Below are 21,431 nucleotides of genomic sequence, written 5' to 3'. Positions count from 1 at the left end.
GATCCCATGTTAGTTCCATGCTCAGTGGGGAGCCTGCCTGAGGACTCTCTCCCCCTGCCTCTCCATCCACTCACGCTCCCTGTCCTTTCTGTCTCTCTCAAATAAATCTTTAAAAAAAAATAATAAAGGTGACATTGGGGAGGAAGGAGAGCCCTGAAGTACATAAGGTGTAGAAAAGAATAGCCTTCTTTAACAGGATTGCAGAGGAAGTGGTCCAGAGGCAGCCGTATTTTAGGTAAGACCAGCAGGTGGAGAGCACATTCTGAAGAAGTTGAGTTTACTGGGGAGTTCGCTAATCATGGAGCTGGAGCTGTAGAGTGGAAGGATGTTGGAAGAAGGGAGGGGTTTATTGTGCCTGATGAAGGGATGCATAGAGGATTATGGAATTAGAGCTTCAGAGAAAAAGACTGGACTTCCAATGTCACTGAGGTAATGGGAGGAAAGACAGGATTCATTCTGGTATCTCTAAGTGAACTTGTATTAGGTCAGAGTTTACTGAACCAGGAGAGCTAGGAGTCTCTGGATCTACTCTCAGAGGACACTAAGTTCACTAGTGATTTTAAAAAATTTGGATCATGGGGCGCCTGGGTGGCTCAGTTGGTTGGACGACTGCCTTCGGCTCAGGTCATGATCCTGGAGTCCCGGGATCGAGTCCCACATCGGGCTCCCAGCTCCATGGGGAGTCTGCTTCTCCCTCTGACCTTCTCCTTGCTCATGTTCTCTCTCACTGTCTCTCTCTCAAATGAATAAATAAAATCTTTAAAAAAAAAAAAATTTGGATCATATTTTAATGATAATCTAAAAGTTTGTTTCAGTGCCCAGAATTGAGTTTATGTTTATTTGGAATTACCACCACATAATACTACACATTTACATGAAATTTAAATCAATATTTAAATCAACATTATAGGACCATGAGAATTTGAGAAAATTGGCTAATTATATCTAAGATTCCTTCTAATTCTAAAATACATTCGTTCTGATTCTGTGTTTTCTTGTACATAGAGTACATTAGTTTTTAGGTGTAGTGGTCTCCCCCTGTCTGCAAGGGATATGTTCCAAGACCCCCCAGTGAATCTCTGAAACTGCAGATAGTACTGAACATAGTATATACTATGTTTTTTTCTATACTTACTTACCTATGATAAAATTTAATTTATAAATTAGGCATAGTAAGAGATTAACAACAATAACAAAATTAAACAATTATAACAATATAATACAAGTTGAATGTGGTTTGTCATTCAAAATACCTTACTACACTGTGCTCACCCTTCTTGTGGTGATCTGAGATGATAAAATGCCCATGTGATGAGGTGAAGTGACGGGAATGACATAGCATCTGCCTTTGGCTCTAGTCATGATCCTGGGGTCCAGGGACCAAGCACACATAGGGCTCCCTGCTCAATGGGGATTCTGCTTCTCCCTCAGCCCTTTGCCGTTGCTTATGCTCGCTCTCTCAAATGAATGAATAAATCTTTCAAAATAAATAAATAATCTGCAAATCCATCACCTAGAAGCATTCACGATTAGCTTAGCAGTACCCCTCTGGATCTGTTTATTTTTGTGTAAGTGTTTCTGTGCTTCTTTCTGGATCTGTTTATGTGTATGTGTAGGTATGTAGATCTCAAAAAAAGCAGGAAAAGATACTTTAAAAATTGAAAACAGGGTTATGCTAATCTATTATAAATGTTTTACGATGTCAGTAAATATGTTCCTATATCACCATTCCTAACAGCTGCGTGTTACTCCATACAAGGATTGTCGTAATTAATTTAGCCCATCCCCTGTTTGGGGACATTTAGGTGGCTTTTAGTTTTTCACTTTGATGTAATACCTGTCAATAAACATCCTCCAATAATTTACATTTTTGGTCCTATTTCAATTATTTATGTTTCCCATTATAAAAAAGTAATAAACTTGATCATATCCCAGATATAATCTAGAGTAATTTATTTGTGATCATACTTTTTTTGGTTAAAAAAAAATTACAGGTTTTTAAGGACAACACATATCTAGTCAAATGTTCTTTGTTTTTGTCATTCTGGGATTTTCCAAACTATTTTCCTTGGAACCCAAAAGCTTCTTCCATTGGAACTTCACCTGCTGCTCCTCTTGTATCTCTTTTCTTGTAAGAGAATTTTTTTTTTTAAAGTTTTACTATTAAGAAAAAAAATCAGGGGTTCCTGGGAGGCTCATTCATTAAGCATCCACTTTAGGCTCAGGTCACGATCCCAAGGTCCTGGGATTGAGCTCCACATTGGGCTCCCTGCTTGGTGGGAAGCCTGCTTCTCCCTCTCCTACTCCCCCTGCTTGTGTTCCCTCCCTCTCTTGCTGTCTCTCTCTCAAATAAATAAATAAAATCTTAAAAAAAAAAAAAAAGTCAATGATTAAGCCACTAAGCCAATCCCTAAGATGTAAAGCTAAGTTTCATGATTAGTGGCAGAGATGACCAGAGCCTATATGTTCTGACTCCTAACAAGAAACTTAGAATAAGTTTATTTTCTAAAAATAAAGTGATAAACAAGAAATACTCTAACCCAGTATCTGGATTGCTTACTTTGAACATATTTGCAGCATGTCCTTTATTTGTAATCTTTCTTCTTTATTTCCACTTCAACAATTGGAATTAAAAACATTTTAGAAGACACTAATCATCTGCTTAACCAGTAATTAGCATTGATGAATAGAGGGAAAATTTCAGACAGCTGCCAAGTTGACCACTAAAGTGAGGTATGATTTGCTAGTATTTGTCATCTGCAGGACTTTATAATTATAATAATAGCAGTGTAGTTACACTGTGATGGAAAGTTGACAGTTAACTTTTTCCACTTATCAAACTTAGGAACAATTCTGAAAGTTTCTAGTTTCCAGGTAATTTATCATTCAAGTGATTAAAATCTATTTTTGGCCACAATTATGAACAATAACAAAATTTTACATGTGGATGACATTAACACAGTATTCTTTCTTCTTTAATTTCCAGGGAAAGACTACTATTATTCTAAGGTGTCTTGACAGGTAAGTGTTATGTTAACCTTTAGACTACATTTTCTGTTTATTCTAGTTGTACAGGGCACGTTAGATTCTAAAAGGCATATGGAAGGAGAACAATTTTGAGGCCCAAATAGTATTAATTCTTAGTGAATTCTTAATATGGTCATTAAGAGCTTCTTTAAAGACAAAAACAACAATAAGCAAATAAAATGTATATACATATTTTTTGGTATATATACACACATATACATATATATAAATATGCAATTTGTAGATATAAACACACACAGGATTAGTGTTGAATTTTCCTATTTGGGGAAGAAATGAACATAACTGTGATACTACTTACCTGCTTTTTGGCTGTGCTACTCTGATACTTGGTTTATTATTTTACCTAGCCCATGATTATTGAACATTAATTCTAATCTTTAAATTGTCCATGGAAGCATTTTTGAAGCATAATGTTGGTCTTCAAACTGTACCTTTTACCATTTGTTTTTTATACTTCCTAACCTTCTGTATGGCCATCAGATTAAGATTTGGGTTTATGATCAGTGGGCATTGCAGGAAATGAGAAGTAAAGTCTTCAACTGATTTTGGAAGAGATCCCTTCATTCTAATACCTATGTCTTAAAACTTCTCCAAAAACATCAACATAGATGGAATTTTCTCTTAAGGTTACATTAAAGAAACATCATCCATTTGAAAAATAAAGAATTCAAATAATAGAATCCTGACTTTGTGTAATTTCCTTTCACCAACAGAATTGTTTCTTGGAAGAACCATCCATACTGACACCTGTATCATCTTTCCATCCCCAGGAATGATGGCTCTTTCTAGACCATATGTGTTTCTTTTTACAAATAAGTCGTCTGACACAATATCAGCTTAGGCTGAAATATGACACTAAACTGAATTTCAGTTCCTTGGTAGTCTACTTAGAAAAAAAGACAGTTCTGCCTATTATATGCTAAATACCAGAGCTTATAAATTTTGTCTTAAAAGTGGCAGTCTGTTTTGTAAAAGAAAATTGGTAACTTTTAGGAAATACAACCGAGGGGCGCCTTGGGTGGCTTAGTGGGTTAAGCTTCTGGCTTCAACTCAAGTCATGATCCCAGAGTCCTGGGATGGAGCCCCGCATCGGGCTCTCTGCTCAGCAGGTAGCCTGCTTCCTCCTCTCTCTACCTGCTTCTCTGCCTGCTTGTAATCTCTCTCCCTGTCTAATTAATTAATTAATTAATTAATTTTTAAAAAGGATATACAACCGAACATTTTACTATATATGTATCCAAAAAAGATATATGTAGGGATGATATGCAAAGTACCTAATAAAGATAAATATATAAATCACAAATTTAAAAAGGATTTCTCTTTGTTCTCCAAATTTAAAAAGATATATACCAATACTGTTCACCCTTAAAAAGGAAGAAAGTTCTGATGCATGCTACAGCATAGGTGAACCTTGAGACCATTATACTAAGTGAAATAAGTCACAAAAAGACAAATACTGTATGATTCCACTTCTGTGAGGCGTCTCACAGCAGTCACATTCACAGAAGCAGAAGGTAGAATGGGAATGGTATTTGCCAGAGTCTGGAGCGGGAGGGGAAAATAGTGAGTTATTGTTTAATGGGTATACAGTTTCAGTTTTGTAAGATGAAGAAGGTCGAGAGTTTGTGCAGCAGTGTGAATACACTTAACATTACTGATCTGTACACGTAAAAATGGTTAAGAAGTAAGTTTATCTTGTGTGTTTTTCACTACAATAAGAAATCAGTAAGTAAGTAGATATATTCTGTAAAACTGCTTACCAAGCAGTATTAGCTGCTATGCCAGTAATTCGTCAATTCATTTGTCTGTTTTTAGGACTTGATGTAATTTGTTAGTTTGCAGCTCTCACTAGTTAAATGATGTCTGTGTTTGAGATATGAGTTCAGATAGAGAAGTACATTAAATCTTCCATTGATGTCTTCAGTGAATCGATAATCATTCGATTCCCAGCTCCCCACGTCAGGGCCAAGCACACATCTGGTTTCTGCGCTTCCCCTGTGACCCGAACGCCGAGAGCTGTGCCCTGACATGGCGCCTGCCCTGGGCAGCCACACCACCTTCTCTGCTTGCCCTGACAGAGCCCGTGAGGGCTACCGCGTCGTGCACGTACCATTTTTCGTCTCTACAGCTGTGAATAAAATCCTCGAAGGTGATTTTGTGAAGGCTTGTTTATTTTTTATATAAAATTTTTAGCAGCTTTACCTCAGTGCTATTCCACAAATTAACTTCTCTCCCTAATAGAACAAGTTTTTAAGAGGAAGCAAAAATGAATTGGGTAAAATAGGTTAGCATAAGGGAACACATGATGGTAACACTGTCTGTCTTTATCATGCAGGGATGAGCCACCAAAACCAACATTAGCTTTGGAATATACATATGGAAGAAGAGCAAAAGGGCATAATATAGTGAGTGGTTTTTTAAGTGATATTGCTGTGTCTGTAGATGGAGAATTAATAATGCCAACTTTGTTTTAGATTTTTGTCTTATCTATAATCAGTAAACATAGCCAGTTGTACATTTCATCGCTATGTGCTTTTAGACTTCAAATGCACCTTTGCAGATGTGAAGCCAACCCAAACTGTGAAAATAATTTAGCCTTCTTCTGGGTTGTGCCTTAGAATGCTGGAGTAAGTTTCCCTTGTAACTTTTTTGTACAGTTTTTGGACACATATTAATTGTGTTAATGTGACTTTTTCTTCTTTAAAGTGGGAATAATATTGTTACATCCTGTCACCCCCCAAAATCTGCTAAAAATACGAGTTTGACCTGTAGAATATTTTTTAAAATATATTATTCAAGGTCCAAATTATTAGCATTTTTACAAGTATATCTTGAAGTTAGTAAAACTACTTGAGACCTAAGGCCATAATTGGTTACAATCCTATTTTCACTTGTTTCGACTCAAAGGAAAGTTGGAGATTAGTTAGGACAGGAGAGTTTATGGCATATGTTAGAAGGATAAAAAAAAATCTGAAATAGAATCCTCATGTGGAGTTCTCCCATGAAAAAAGGTCATTTCTTAGAGTTAGGCGTATGGAAGAACAATCATACTGCGCTTCTCCCATAAGAGACAAATTCTTACAGATTGATCTAGTCCAAATGTTAGATCATTAGTTAAAACTGCCTGTTGCTAGATTTGCCAGTGAAGATTGGTTATTAAGACTGTGATATTAAAAAGAAAAGAAACAACATAATATAGTGAGATGTGGGAAAACCTTCTTTTTGTGACTCACATGAATTTTAATATGAACGAAGACAGAGAAATGGGATTATCATTTTCATTGGAAACTTTGAAATAACTTTCATAGCTTCACTTTTGAGAAGAGCTCTAAAAACTTCCCTTGGTCAAATTGTGATTCAAGGGAGATTTTGCAGTGAAAAATTATTTCCCCCATAAACATTAGTGATTAATATATTAACAGCAAATATTCAAATATCAATAGCAAAACAATCTTAGTGATTATGAGATGATAATTTGTCAAAAATACTCACCTAAAGCGTGCTTTTTAAAAATTTTTTAAATTTTTTTTTATTAACGTATAATGTATTATTAGCCCCAGGGGTACAGGTCTGTGAATCGTCAGGCTTACACACTTCACAGCACTCACCATAGCACATATCTTCCCCAGTGTTCATAACCCAGCCACCCTCTCTAAAACTTGCTTTAACGACTGTCTGTCTCTTCCAGGTTAATGGCAATAGATATATGAAAACTCATGTGACTTTCTTTTTCCCCTAAACTTTGTGTTGGCAAGTTGGGCTTTTCCATATTCGTTTTGGAAGATTGAATGTCTTTCTCAAATTTAATGTTTCTTAAGAGTTCCAAATGGAAGCAGTGTGTCTGCTCCTCACACAGACATGGTATCCCAAAGTCTCCTGAGCAACCAGGAGGAAGCAGAGAAGCCATTAGTTAGTAGTCAAAGACGGTTGTCACGGAATAGATGCTCTTACTCCCGAGCTGCATGGCTGCCTTGCCGTTAAAATCCCCCAGTGCTTAGGAGTCCTTTGAAAGGGAATTAGTTTTTCTGTCTCTTCTTGTTCTCCACCTACCATGTTAAGGTTTCATCCTTGTTTTTTTGGAATAGATGTCTCAGTGCATTTTGGAAAGAGAAAGAGGGAAGCTTTGAATGCCAAGAAAAGGTTTATTGAGGACTATAATATTTTGTATCCATAATTATTACTGGCTGATGCTATGAACTTAAGTAGTATTGAAAAATAAAATAATAATAATAACATGAAAAATACCTGTTTTTTCAGCCGAAAGATATTGCTCACTTCTGGGAACTAGGTGGAGGAACGTCTTTATTGGACTTAATCAGCATCCCCATCACAAGTGATACCTTACGGTAAGTGAGCCCAACCCAGGAACAGTTGTTCGTCACGTACCCAGTAGTGTCCACGAATGAATATGCCTGGGCTGTTGGGAGTCAGAATTTGAGGGGGCAGTTTTATGTTGCTGAAGGGTTACACTCCCTTCCTTTCTGTGCTCTTCAAGTGTCGTGCTTTTCCAAGAGATGTTTAAAAAAACCAGGGTTTGGTTTGTGCTGACAGCTGGCATTCCAACTGGTAACGTATTTTGTAAGCCTGCAAGCAAACAAACAAGATATGTCAAATAAGTCAAATAACACTTGAGCAATGAATTCACTTGGCAAACATAAATTTGAAAACCTTGGTTCTTTTGAGTACCTGCCCAAGTGTGAGCTAATTCAGCCCTGTGCATTTTCTTCAGCTGGATATTTAAATCTACCTTCGAATTTAATGCTAATTAGTACCCCAGAAGCTTTACCCAAGGGAACAGTGACTTAGAGGAGGGACAAAGTCTCTCTATTTGCTGACCTTAAATAGGAACTTGAGGAAAACCTCAAACTCTTTGGTTGTGTTTCCTGACAATGACTCCCACATGTTGGCCAAATCAGACATGGAAAATTGTGACATTTCTCGCAGTGTTCCTGGGAATGCGTCTTAGCCAAGGAAAACATGCATTTTTAAATCTGAAATATCTTACTCTTGTCAGAGTTAACAGAAACCATTGCTGCTGCCTGGACCAGATACAAAGGGCTTGACAGTTACTTGTTACATTTCAGCTGTTAAGATCTTTAGGGTATGGACTGATTTCTCTTGAACAGAACAATTGTTTTTCCATAAGCTAGCTGGTTGCTGATAATGTTGGCTTTATTTGTCCAGTGTTATTTCCTTCTTTTAAAGAAATTTCATAAGCTGTCTTTTACTTGTTATAAAAGTAGTATATGCTCATGTAGAGATCTTGGGAAAACACTGAAAGGTAGGAAGAAGGTAAGAGTACCCATAATCACCTGAAAATAACTCTTGTTAACATGCCAAGGTATTTCTTTCAGTGTCCTCAGCCTTTATAAATGTACTTTGTACAGTTTAGGGATGTTTTCTATGTGTGTTTAGATCTTGCTTTTTCACGTTTAACCACCATTTCCCCCTGACATTATGTTTCAGCAACATGGAATTTTACCGCTATATAGATTTTCATTTGTCCTCCTTTAACAGAGACAAATCATGGAGGGCCCCCTGGGAATGAGGGCCACTCCTAGTGGTGTGGTTGAGAGAAGGCAGGACGGGAGAGATGCTGAGGAACCAGAGCTGCCAGGCATTGTGGCCTGAGGTGGAAAGAAGAGCAAATGGCTGGGAGCTGCTCTTACTGGGCTGGGAGCTGGCTCCAGTTCTGGCCATGACTCTGCTGCCATCACCCTGTCAAATGATCTCACTCCCCTCCTCTGGTCCAAGAGGCTCCAGGCCTGATGGCCTTGTGGAAATTCTGCTTTCTGCAGGAAGCCACATTCTCCCACAGCTTCTTTAATGTCTCACTTTGTGAGTTCTTGGGTCTTCGTTCCCTGGAAGCCCAGGGCAGCCGTGGCTTGCTTTACGAGGGGAGGTCAGGGTTCTGATAAACACACAGAAGGGAAGCTGGAGGCCTGCATCCAAAGTAGTTTGCTGAGTGCTTAAGGAATTCATGAAAAACATTTCATGCCTAATGTTGTTGCAGATCTTAGAGTGTTTTGTGACTGGAATCAATTTGACACATAATTAATTTCCTTGTGTTGGACAAAGCCCAGCAACTTGTGAAAAATAATATTGCCAAATGCTATTAGATACTGTTTATCTTTCATACAGTGATTATAAGTGCATTAAACAGACTTTACATAATTTGTAATGGAGCATTTCCTGTGGTTTCATTCCCTGTTTAAAGAGGTGGTTGTGTTTAAAAAAAAAAAAAAAAAAAAAAGTTTGTTTTTTTTTTAATAGGAGATCATGCCATTTGAGACAACATGGATGGGCCTACAGGGTACTGTGCTACATGAAATAAGTAAGAATGAGGAAGACAGATACCATAGGATTCCACTTATAAATGGAATCTAAAAAAAAAAGAAACCAAAAGCAGAATCAGACACGTAAATACAGAGAGCACACTGATGGCTGCCGGAGGGAGGGGGTGGAGGGATGCGCACAGTGGATGAAGGGGAGCGGGAGACACGGGCTTCTGGTTATGAGTAAGTTACAGGGATAAGAGGCACAGCATAAGGAATACAGTCAGTGATATCGTAATAGTGATGTAATGGGACAGACGGCAGCCACACTCACAGTGGGGACAGCATCGTGTATAAACTTGTCAATCACTAAGTTATACACCTGAAACTAATGTGACAGTCTGTCAACTATACTCAAAAATTATTTTGCTGTTATTTGCTATGAAGGAAAAATACACAGGTGTGTACAGTGCAATGGAAATACAAACTTTAATTTTGGAAAAAGGTTGAGTATTCTGTTATGTTTTCACCTCAAGTTACTTTTTATTTGGAAAAATAATAGATTTTTGGTTACATAACATTTTACCACAGTAAAAAAAGTAAAACCATAATCAGTGTGTTTTTTAAACAACCATACTAACCCCCTACAATAAATTTAATTTCTTATAAAGATATATATTATTTATTATTATAGTCAAGTAAAGCTATTATGGGTTTATTAAAATGATGTAGATCTGATTAGCTATACAACTTAATGACGTGCTGATTTTATAGCAAACCTCGATAATTACTGTATAAAAGACTATTTTCTGAAGTTAGACCTATAGTATAGAATTTAGTTACCGTTTCGCTTGAATTACACAAAATAGCTGGTTTTTCTCTAACCAAAAGAACTGATATAATTATAAAATGACTAACATGTACTTGTAATTCCTTGCTATATCTAACAGAATGGTTGCCCTGTTGATCAGGGGGAACATACTGGCTTGTGATTATGGCTCTTCATACTTACTCTGACCATGTTCTGAAATACTCCTTTTGTTTTTTGTTTTGATAAAATGTCCTCACATTTTATCCCTTGCCACTTTTAAGTGTACATGTATCTACTCCTTATGCAGCCATCACCACTATCTCCAGATTTTTTTTCATTCTTCCCAGCTTCCATTCTCTGTCCCCATGAAACACTGATTCCCTACAGTCCCCTTCCCTGGCCCTTGGCAGCCACCTTCATACGCACTATGAATTTCTGTGAATCCGACTACTCTAGGGCTCTCCTGTTCATGGAGCGGTGCGGTACTTGTCCTTTGAGTCTGGCTTCTTTCACGCCACAGAATGTCTTCAGGTTCACCCGTGTCAGAATTTCCTTCCATTGGTATTCTGCTGGGTGGATATACTGCATTTTGTTGAAGAATTCAGCCATGGATGGATATTTGGGTCATTCCCACCTTTTGGCTATTGTGAATAGTGCTGCCATGAGCGTTAGTGTAGAGATACCTGTTCGAGTCCCTGATCTCAAATACTGGAAGTGGAATTGCTGGATCATATGGTAATTGCTTAATTTTTTGAGGAACCAGCATACTGTTTAACACAGTAGGAATTTCACATTTTACATTCTCCCCAGCAATGCTCAAGGATTCTGATTTCTCTGTTTTCCTACCAGCACTTGTTATTGGTGTTTTGTTCTGTTTTTGTCTTACCATAGCTATCCTAAGGAGTATGTTAGTAATCCTTATGTTACTGTAAGGATTAGGGATATTGGGCATCTTTTCATATATTAATGGCCGTTTGTAGATCTTCTTGGGAGAAATGTCTGTTGGTGTCTTTTGCCCATTTTTTTGTGGGTTTGTTGTTGATGAGTTTGATTTGTTTGAGTGACAGGAACACGAGTACACATTCATGTGATGATGGCAGTGGTGTGCATGGTCACCAGGGGTGTGCATTCAGAGAGGCCCCATCGTAGAGCAGGACGTGTGGCTCTGGATCTACGGCTCTACAGTTTACTAGTTCTATAAATCTGCGCCTCGGACTTCTAATCCATATGATGGGCATCATAACATCTTCTCGGAAGGGTTGTTGCAAAGATTTAGTAAAGGAGATAGTCCCCTGCCTGGGGCCATCCGTACATCTGTTCTCTGTGACCTAATTGTCATGTTGTTGCTTGTGCTCTCATTCTTTGTTTCCATTCTCTAGAGGATACAGTAAAATTGGATTGGATCATCACATTGTTGGACCTGATCGCTTGCAGATTATTTGAATTGGATTATTATTAGTACAAACAAAACCTTCAGTGCCACTGTTGGTTATAACACTTAAATATCACTAGAGTAAATTGCTGGAATAAATAAGGCTATAACTTTGGGCTGTCTCTGTGTGTGTTTTGTCTTAGAAAAGTGCTATATGTTTTGTTTGATCTTTAAGCAATAGTGTTATTCTTAGAGAATAAATTTCAGTATAATAAAGTTTCAAGACTGTAATTACTTTGAGTCTTTTTTAAGAAATGTTTTTATTTTTTTTAGGACATTTTCTCTTGTTCTTGTTTTGGATCTTTCGAAACCTAATGACCTTTGGCCCACCATGGAAAATCTGTTGCAAGCCACAAAAAGCCATGTGGATAAAATGATAATGAAACTGGGCAAGACCAATTCTAAAGCAGCTTCTGAAATGAGACAGAAGATATGGAGTAATATGCAGAAGGACCATCCAGTGAGTTACTGTTGGGATTATTCCCGGAATCCTTAGCCCCATACATAGTTAAAGATAACATCACAAACAGCTTCCTTAGATTTTTATGCATGATTTGAAATTCATTTGATGTAGATGAACTTGTTCACTGGAAAATTATAGCAATTTAATAAAACCTCAGTGAGAGCAAAACAAGGAAAATGATTTCTCATGTCTTCTTGTTAGACATTCACTGTGATTGTTATGGCATATTATACCAATCAAAAGAAATAGAGTTTTGAAGTAGTAGTTTGATATTGATTTTATAACCTCTGTAAAATGAAGATAAAAAACGGACTGTACAAAAGTCACCTGGCAAAAAGCAGATGAAGCTACAAGTTTAAGCAATGAGTAGAGTTTTCACAGCCTTCATTGTCACTCTGTACTTTACATTCATTTAGTGTCTGTCATATATTCAATATCTTTTGATTATCTGACAACTAACTAAATTGAAAAGTTGCAGCGATGGTAACACAGGTCTTTCAGTACAACCATGAATATTATTTTCTAGAAAACCTGCAGCACTATCTTACGTTGCCCAGCTTTATAGGGAATATGAGGATGAAACTGATAGTTTATGGTTTCCATCCGTGCAGTGTAAATGCTACTGCAACAAAAGCTAATACCAAATAGTAAATAATAAAAACAGGCCGATTACATGTTATTTAAGAAAATGGGACAGAATATAACAAATAAATAAATATGGTAATTTAGGAATTGCCATTTCTTGTTTTATTCTTGAGGTATATAATTTAGCAAGTGAAAGTTAAAAATTCAGACAACCTCTATGTCAAGCCAAATCAACATTTCTAAAAAGACTAAAATGGTATATTTTTAGAAGTAAATAGAATTTTCTGAATACATAGTACTAAGCAATTTATAATAATCAATAAAATATGTTAACAGGATCGTGAATTAATCGACCCATTTCTAATACCTCTGGTCATAATTGGAAGTAAATACGATATTTTTCAGGTAAGCTTTTCCACTTCTAGTTAAGGTGGTGGTTTATGCTTACCCAGGCTTTATGGTAGAGGAACAAAAATTATAGTGATATGAGAAAAATGACTCTGAGGGAGAAATCAAGGAGTCACACATCTTAAGGATTTTGGAAAAGAAGACATAGTGGGGAAAGAAAATATGTAAAGAACAATACATACAGTGGAGTGGGGATAAGGCAGTCAGGGGGGATGGGTGGATTGAGAAACTGAATCTTTCACTGAGTCACTGAAGGATAGGGCTGATTTCCTAACTTTCAAATTGAAGAAAGTGGAAAATTGGTTTCTTCTTATCTTTGCTTGTCAGAGAATCCCTAGGGTATTCCACACTGTAAAATGTGTGCTCATATCTAAATTCTATTGAGCTAAGTGTTTAAACAAGAAAAGATCTGATAGCTATAGTTCTAGAAGGCTGCAGCTACTGTTCAACTCTCTATAGGAACAAATATCAGGGTAATGGAGTCCTACTCCTCAGGGTATGTTCCAAAAAAAAAAAAAAATCATATATTTCTATACTTGATAATTTTCACCTTCCTGCTACAAGAATTTAATTTTCTCAACTTGCTTTTTCTTTTTAAAAACCTATTTCTTCAGGATTTTGACTCTGAGAAGAGGAAGGTTATATGCAAGACCCTTCGATTTGTTGCACATTATTATGGAGCATCATTAATGGTTCGTACATTTCTTATACTTTGGCTTGAGTGTGGGCAGCACCAAACTTAGAAAGATTAGCAATTTGATGCACAGTTGCAAATACTAATGTTTTTACTAGTACACATAGTTCCATCCTTCCCTTTCCTACTGCCTCCAAATCCTCTTGTTATAGAATGTTTGATAATGTATTTCTAGAACATACTCTGCTAGATGGCCAACCATGTCTTCAGAGCAATTGCTTATGTCCATAAACCCCGGTCAGAATCTTGGGCAGATTCTCTGCCGAACATGGAGCCTAATCTGGAGGGGCGCCTGGGTGGCTCAGTGAGTTAAAGCCTCTGCCTTCGGCTCAGATCATGATCCCAGGGTCCTGGGGTTGAGCCCCACATCAGGCTCTCTGCTTGGTGGGGAGTCTGCTTCTCCCCCCAACCCCTGCCTACTTGTGATCTCTGTCAAATAAATGAAGAAAATCTTAGGGGCACCTGGATGGCTCAGTGGGTTGAGCCTCTGCCTTTGGCTCGGGTCATGGTCTCAGGGTCCCAGGATCGAGCCCCACATCGGGCTCTCTGCTCAGCCTCTCTGCCTGCCTCTCTCTGCCTGCCTCTCTGCCTACTTGTGATCTTTGTCTGTCAAATAAATAAATAAAATCCTTAAAAAAAAAAAAAAAAAAAAAGAATTAGAACCTGGGGGCCCCTGGGTGGCTTAGTTGGTTAAGCGGCTGCCTTTGGCTTAGGTCATGATCCCAGGGTCCTGAGATCGAGCCCCACATTAGGCTCCCTGCTCAGCGGAGAGCCTGCTTCTCCCTCTTCCTCTGCCTGCTGCTCTGTGTACTTGTGCTCTCTTTCTCTCTGTCGAATAAATAATAAAAGTCTTAAAAAAAAAAAAAGAATTAGAATCTGTCTTCTCCTAAGAGAAAAGAGAAAAAAAACCCTTTAACAATGTGTTCTTTTTTTAAACTTCAAAACAGAACAAAACACTGTTTTGTGTTAGGGGTTAAAACCATGAACTTGAGAGTCATGCTGTCTGGGTTCAAATGTCAGGACAGCCATTTATCAGATGAGTGATCTCAGGCCATGTCGTCTCACTCAAGCCCCAATCTCCTCCAGGGTAAAATGGACAAAACCCAGTGCCTTCTTCATAGGGTTGTTGTGAAAGTAAGTGAGAGAGTAAGGTATGTGCTCACCACAGGGCCTGAAACAGTATTCCTTAGTAAATGTTGCTTATTATAATAACTGTTACCCTTACCTTCCATAGCAGGAATAAGGGATTAAGGGTATTCTTTAATGCAGTAAGATATAAAAGCACTTTTATTTAAAAGAAATACTATCTCCCCATTTGAATGGTTTCTTTTTCCTGGTACATTAAGTGCTCGGAGGAAGCTGGAGACAACACGGTCTATCCATGGCCTTCATGGCTAGGATATTATGACTAAAACTGATGAATATGATCTATATTTAAAATTTTTATACTTCTGAAGACTCCAAATTGCATTGTGTATTTTTCTAAAAATCAATACCTTTTATGTTTATACTCTATCTCTTTGTATATTAAATTGACAGAGTGCTTTGGAAATACTTTTTTTTTAACTGTTTCAAAGAGATATGGGGAGTTTAAAATGAATGTATCTAGAATACAGAAGCAAAGACCATGGATCTTGTAGTTTCTTATTTTTACTGTAAGATAGTTCTGGTTGCTTAGCTGAGGGAACACTCTATCTTTTTAGGAACAGATCACGTTTATGACCAGTTGGAATCTAGTCTAGTGGACAAATATTAGATCAGCCCAGACCTCAGCAGGTCTAGAAGGTCCTACGAGATCAGGGTCTTCTAGGGAATGGATTTGAGAAAAGCTTCATCTCAGCTTTCAGCAAGCTAGAGGGATGAGAGGTTGGGTTAGAGGAGCCCTTCTGGATCAGGAGAACCATAACGATTGTATAGCTGCCCAGACCAGGAAGAGAGTTACAAAGCCCCCTCCTTCCATTTGACTTCTCGTCTTCCCCACTCCCCCATTCAAGAGAATCCGTTTGGTGCTGCTTGAAAAGATAGATGGATACTCAACAGTTATTTTTTTAGCCCTTTAGTTGATCCTTTCTAATTCGGTCAAGAAGATGGACTCACCATTATGAGTTAATAAAAATTTAAAAATAGAAAGACATGGATAGGGGTGCCTGGGTGGCTTAGTTAAGTGTCTGCCTTCTCCTCAGGTCATGGTCCCAGCATCCCGAGATTGAGCTCCACGTTAGGCTCTCTGCTCAGCAGGAAGCCTCCTTCTCCCTCTGCCTCTATCTGCTGCTCCCCCTGTTTGTGCTCCATCAAATAAATAAATAAAATCTTTAAACAAAAAAAGAAAAGAAAACATTGATAAGTAGGACCAGATTCAGTGGAGATCTGCCAGGATGGTATGAGACTTAAAAATGTGATGTGTGGGGGTGTCTGGGTGGCTCAGTGGGTTGGGCCTCTGCCTTTGGCTCAGGTCATGATCTCAGAGTCCTGAGATCGAGCCCTGCATTGGGCTCTCTCCTCAGCAGGGAGCCTGCTTCCCCCCTTTCTCTGCCTGCTTCTCTGCCTACATATGATCTCTCTCTGTCAAATAAATAAATAAATGAAATCTTTTTTTAAAAATGTGATATATGAGGAGGAGTATAAAATTATGTTTTGTCATCAAGAATGTGATAATGCTCTTTAAATATTCAAAGGATAGGTATTGGAAGGAATCCAAAAGGATTAGGGATTAGATATTCTTTGCTCTCTCAGAGTCAAGAACAAGGAATCAGTGGAGCAGAGTTTATCTCAAAATAAGAAAGAACTTTCTAATACTACCATTATCTGAAAATGGAATGAGTTGCTTTGGGAGATGATGGGTTTCCGTTGAGTTTATCCAAGCAGAAGCTGTATAGCTATTTGTGGAGGATGTTTCAAGGCAATTGATGTGACAGATTTGAGGTGGGGGGGGGGGTCAGAAAGTTTCTCATGTCCTCCCAGCCCTTCTGTGAAATGACATTTGTGATGAGGTATTTTCCTTTCCACATAGGAAACATAAATAATAATACTAATAAAGTTGTGTTTTAAAAATTTAGTTAGTTTTTTTTATACTTTTAAGCCTCAAAAGAAGTATTTAAAAATGTTTCAATTTTCAAAAGTCAATGTATTAAATTTAATATATTCACGTGAGTAAATACTTTGCCTGGGATCCTGTCCTTAATCCAGAATGAATCTTACCCTGAAAACTGATTTCTTTGCCTTATAAAATTACTTTTCATTTTGCTGCAGGGTTGTTTTTCCCACTTTCATACATCTTAGCCATTCTGATTTGGCTGAGTAACTTCTGGTATTTCCAAAAATCCAAAATCAAGTCTTAAAAGATTTGTAGGGTAAGCACATGTCCTGATGTTCACCTGAGGTCTCAGCTTAATTATTAATAATATCACCCGCTTTAATTCTCTGGAGTGTTCTGGTTATGGTCACCCTAGTTGCATACCACCCCTGAGAATGTTTAGTAGCTTCCTTTGCAGACTTAAGGGCAATTCTGAAGAGAAGTTAAAATATCTTTTTAATGAGTATCAGTATTGTTGAACTAGTCTGTAGTTTCCCTGCTTGCTTTTTGGAAGACAGTAATATGCCCGTGGATGGAAAAGTTGTTTATGATGTATACCTCCTATTTTCTACCAACCAGACTGTATTTTGAAAATAATTATGATCCATATGTGGGAGTAGCTGAAATGATTAGTACATACACATGTCCCTTCAGTATTGTGCACTCAGGAAGCTTGAAGAATGAGTTAAAACAAATTTATTGAGATTATTTTCCTTTTTTCAGGTTGCTGTCTGCTCTAACACAAGTGTGTGTTGGGCAAATAAATAATTCTGTCTGCAATTTGTACTTTTTCAGAGCCATATTGTATTTTACCTGTTTCTGTGATTTGAAAGCACAGCATATATTCTCCTGATTTTATTTTTTTAGTTTACCAGTAAATCAGAAGCTCTATTACTAAAAATACGTGGAGTTATCAACCAGTTAGCATTTGGCATTAACAAAAGGTACTGTTAAACTATACTTTTTGTATCTTTTTAATTTTTTTTGCCAATAATCTCATCTGATTATTGTTCTCAACTCATTATTGTTTCTTCGAAGAAAGTGTCCCCAGGTGGCTATTCTTAGAGAAATAATTCCATATTATTTCCTATTTCTTGTATTGTTTAAATATTATCTCAAATTGAAAAAAAAATTATCTCAAATTGTACAACTAAAATGTTATATAACACTTAAGAGACTAGAATAAAATAGTAATATTACAGTTATTTCACTGATTTCTTCTACTTCTCTCATTTTAGTAGCTTTCCTTGTGTTACATTTTCTTATATTGATTAGGAACCGAACTGATCATTGTAGTATGTATATTTTTCTTAACATTGCTACTTTTCTTGGTTTTCATTTAAGGTAATTTGGGTCTGTCACTGTTTTTTCCCCTATAAAACTTTATTGATGCCAGACTTTTAGTTTTTGAAAAAGGTTAAGTAGATATTCACTCACTCATTTGGGGACAGTGCTCTCTCACCGGTAGCTAGATATAAAACTTGGCTCTTGTATTTACAGTAGAGCATGGCAGGATATTTGATTGCTAAACTAAATTAGACTCTCTTTTCTTCTTACCCATGTAGCAAATCAATATGTGTGGATCAGAATAAACCACTGTTTATCACAGCAGGATTGGATTCTTTAAGTCAAATAGGTTGGTGAACTTATTAAGATTGTTCAGTCTTTTTTTAATTGCTTATTGATTTCATCCTAGCCTGTGTTCACTTCATCTCCAGTATACCACCATTTCTGAGTTCATTATCATTGCTGTTATTTATGTATTTATTTGTATATACAGTATTGATGCAGCATGCATCACATTGACATATTTGTAATGGAAGGAATGTTGCCACATAAGAAACTGATTTTGGATCTCTCTTTCACTAGAAAATTTTGCATGTATTTCTTTTCCCTCACTGATTTCCTGGTACTTTTAAATTTTAGCTTGTGGGGTTAAAAGAAAACCAGAAACACAAGAGTGGGCGGGAAAGTGAAAGCTATATATTACAGGCCTTGATGAAAAAAGTGATGGACTAAACCAAAAAAGAACAGTTGTACTAATTATGTATGCTTTAATTCTTCATTATGAAAATAGTTTGCTTCAGATGATGGGATGTATTTCCTAAACTTATGGACATTTTAGGCTTGTGAGCAGAAAGAATTTGAAAGCTTTGTATAATCAAGTTCCTTATCTTCCCACAGAAACTACTTTCATTGTGGAGGTTTGGGGCCTAGCAACTCCTTCTACTCAGAGGCTGACATAGTTTGGTTTTAATGCTCTAGTAGATAGTAGTTTTGTTCTTTATTTCTTATCCATAATTACTATTACATGCTAAAGTTGACTGGACTTCAAATGTAAATCTTTGTAATGAGATTATAGATTGAATTGGAATGAAAAGAGTAGAGGTTGTTAATGAGTGGTCACAAAGACTGGTTTTATGTTATAACTGTCATTAATACCAACTTAATTTCATTAGCTATGAGAATCACTGTGTGTACCGATAGATAATGCCCCTGAAAATAGCTGGAGGTCAAAAAGGAATGAGAATTAATGAATTTAAAAACCATGGAGCTTAGACCTCATCAAAATTAAAAACTTTTGCTCTTGATAGTCCATTTGAAAAGAATAAGAGGACATGCTACATGATGGGAGAAAATATTTTCAACTGCATATCTAACAAAGGACTATAGATATCTAGAATATATAAAGAAATTAACAGTAAAAACAAAATCCCATTAGAAAACAGCCAAAAGACAAGCATTTCACCAAGGATATACAAATGGCAAATAAGCATATGAAAAGATGTTTAATATCTTTAATCACTAGGGAAATGCAAATTGAAACCACAGTGAGGTCATCAGAATAGCTAACAAAAAATAGCAACAACACCAAATGCTGGCAAGAATATGGAGAAACTAGATACTCCTACATTGCTGGTGGGAATGTAAAATGATAACAGCCTCTCTTGAAGACAGTTTGACAGTTTTTTTTATTTTTATAAAACTAAACATACTATTATATGATCTGGAAATGCATTATTGGGTATTTATCTCAGAGAAATTAAAAGTTACGTTCACATGAAAATCTCTACACAAATGTTCATGGTGGCTTCATTTGTAATAGTCCCAAACTTGAACAACCAGATGTTGTTTAAAACTCTGTACTATGGTATGGTATGTCCACACTGTAGAATACTACAGAGCAATAAAAAGGAACAAACTATTGGTACACGCAGTAACTTGGATGAATCACCAGGGAATTATACTGAGTGAAGAAAAGCCAATCAGAAAAGATTATATACAATATGATTCTATTTATGTAAAATTTTTGTGATGAAAAATTTTAGAAATGGGAGGAAAGATTAATGGTTATCAGAGGTTAAGGACAGGACTGTAGGTGGGGAGGTGTAGGAGAAGAGATTCGGAAGGGGTGGTGTGGATATAAAAGGGCAGAGCAAGGGATCCTTGAGACAGTGGCATTGTGCAGTATCTTGTCTGTGGGGGTGGATACATTTACCTACAAAGGTGATAAAACTTGTATAGAACTTAATACACACACACACACACACACACACAAATGAGGACAAGTAAAAAACTTGGGAAAGCTGAGTAAGATTGGTGGATTGCATCACTATCTTTCCCACCAAAGTAGTAAGGAGGTCCTGAAAGAGCAACATTATAAATACTAGAAAAGAAAGAATGAGAAATCTCAGATTATAGATTGACTATTGCCAAGAAGTGGCAAAGTTTTTTTCAAATTAAATTACACAATCCGTACATAAAGATACTCTCATTATAAAATGTTAGAATAGTTCATCCAAGGATCAAGTTTGATGTGCATACTTCCAGACTATTTTCTATACATGGGAAGTAGAAAAACCTACTTGTTTGAACATAACTGGATCATTCTGTAGCTAGCATTTTGAAAGTTTCCCTTTCTACTCAGTATGTCTTAGTGGTTTTCCGTGTTATTGCTGTAGTTGGATTTGGTGTTTTGACTGCTGTAGGGTTACAAAGCATAGCTGTGCATAGTGATTTGGTTCACTATACCCTCACTGATGGACAGTTTGTGGCCAGTTTTTCACTAATAAAAATGATGCTGCAGTGTGAAATCATTAATATCTGTGTGCAGGTGTTTCTGGATTATACACCAAAAATGGGGGTTTCTGGGTAATAGCGTATAACCTTTTTCCATATTTGTATGTCAGTTAGTAGTGCCAAATTAGCTTCTAAATTAGTTGTCCCAATTTGTACTCTAATGAGTAGCACATAAGAGTGTTTCCTTACAGGGCGCCTGGGTGGCTCAGTGGGTTAAGCCGCTGCCTTCGGCTCAGGTCATGATCTCAGAGTCCTGGGATCGAGTCCCGCATCGGGCTCTCTGCTCAGCAGGGAGCCTGCTTCCCTCTCTCTCTCTCTCTGTCTGCCTCTCCATCTACTTGTGATTTCTCTGTCAAATAAATAAATAAAATCTTTAAAAAAAAAAAAAAAAAAAAAAAAAAAGAGTGTTTCCTTACAAATTCACAAACACATGAGAATATCAAACTTAGTAGTTCACCAGATGGCAACATAAGTATGGGGAAAGAGAATCACAACTCTTTACTCTGTCTCTTCTTCCTCTAGTACTAGATAATCTGTGGCCTTGCTACACTGGGTTGGTGTA

The 21,431-nt window shown here is 37.1% G+C and overlaps 2 protein-coding genes across 6 annotated transcripts in view; one reads left to right on the top strand and one right to left on the bottom strand.

Annotated features, from left to right (window-relative positions):
• Window positions 1–21,431, top strand: part of DYNC2LI1 (dynein cytoplasmic 2 light intermediate chain 1) — a 69,753-nt gene that overhangs the window by 11,372 nt on the left and 36,950 nt on the right. For 4 of the 5 annotated variants that reach the window (XR_009344813.1, XR_009344812.1, XM_059134609.1 and 1 more), the window contains exons 3-10: window positions 2,987–3,021; window positions 5,384–5,453; window positions 7,306–7,394; window positions 11,840–12,026; window positions 12,951–13,019; window positions 13,637–13,714; window positions 17,657–17,733; window positions 18,355–18,425. Coding sequence is in view for 3 of the 5 variants with exons in the window: in XM_059134609.1 (XP_058990592.1) it covers window positions 2,987–3,021; window positions 5,384–5,453; window positions 7,306–7,394; window positions 11,840–12,026; window positions 12,951–13,019; window positions 13,637–13,714; window positions 17,657–17,733; window positions 18,355–18,425 (676 nt within the window). In the remaining 2 variants the exon portion in view is untranslated. The remainder of the gene's footprint in view (window positions 1–2,986; window positions 3,022–5,383; window positions 5,454–7,305; window positions 7,395–11,839; window positions 12,027–12,950; window positions 13,020–13,636; window positions 13,715–17,656; window positions 17,734–18,354; window positions 18,426–21,431) is intronic. The other variant, XM_059134611.1, reaches the window with a different exon arrangement.
• The window catches only part of ABCG5 (ATP binding cassette subfamily G member 5), a 56,372-nt gene continuing 42,365 nt past the window's right edge, over window positions 7,425–21,431 (bottom strand). Inside the window, exon 15 of the transcript XR_009344810.1 lies at window positions 7,425–7,632. The gene's annotated coding sequence lies outside the window, so the exon portion shown is untranslated. The remainder of the gene's footprint in view (window positions 7,633–21,431) is intronic.

This window comes from Mustela lutreola, chromosome 9 (assembly GCF_030435805.1).
Source record: "Mustela lutreola isolate mMusLut2 chromosome 9, mMusLut2.pri, whole genome shotgun sequence".
Taxonomy (NCBI): domain Eukaryota; kingdom Metazoa; phylum Chordata; class Mammalia; order Carnivora; family Mustelidae; genus Mustela; species Mustela lutreola.
Note: the sequence above shows the minus strand (reverse complement) of the source record. Positions and strands in the feature narration are given on the sequence as shown.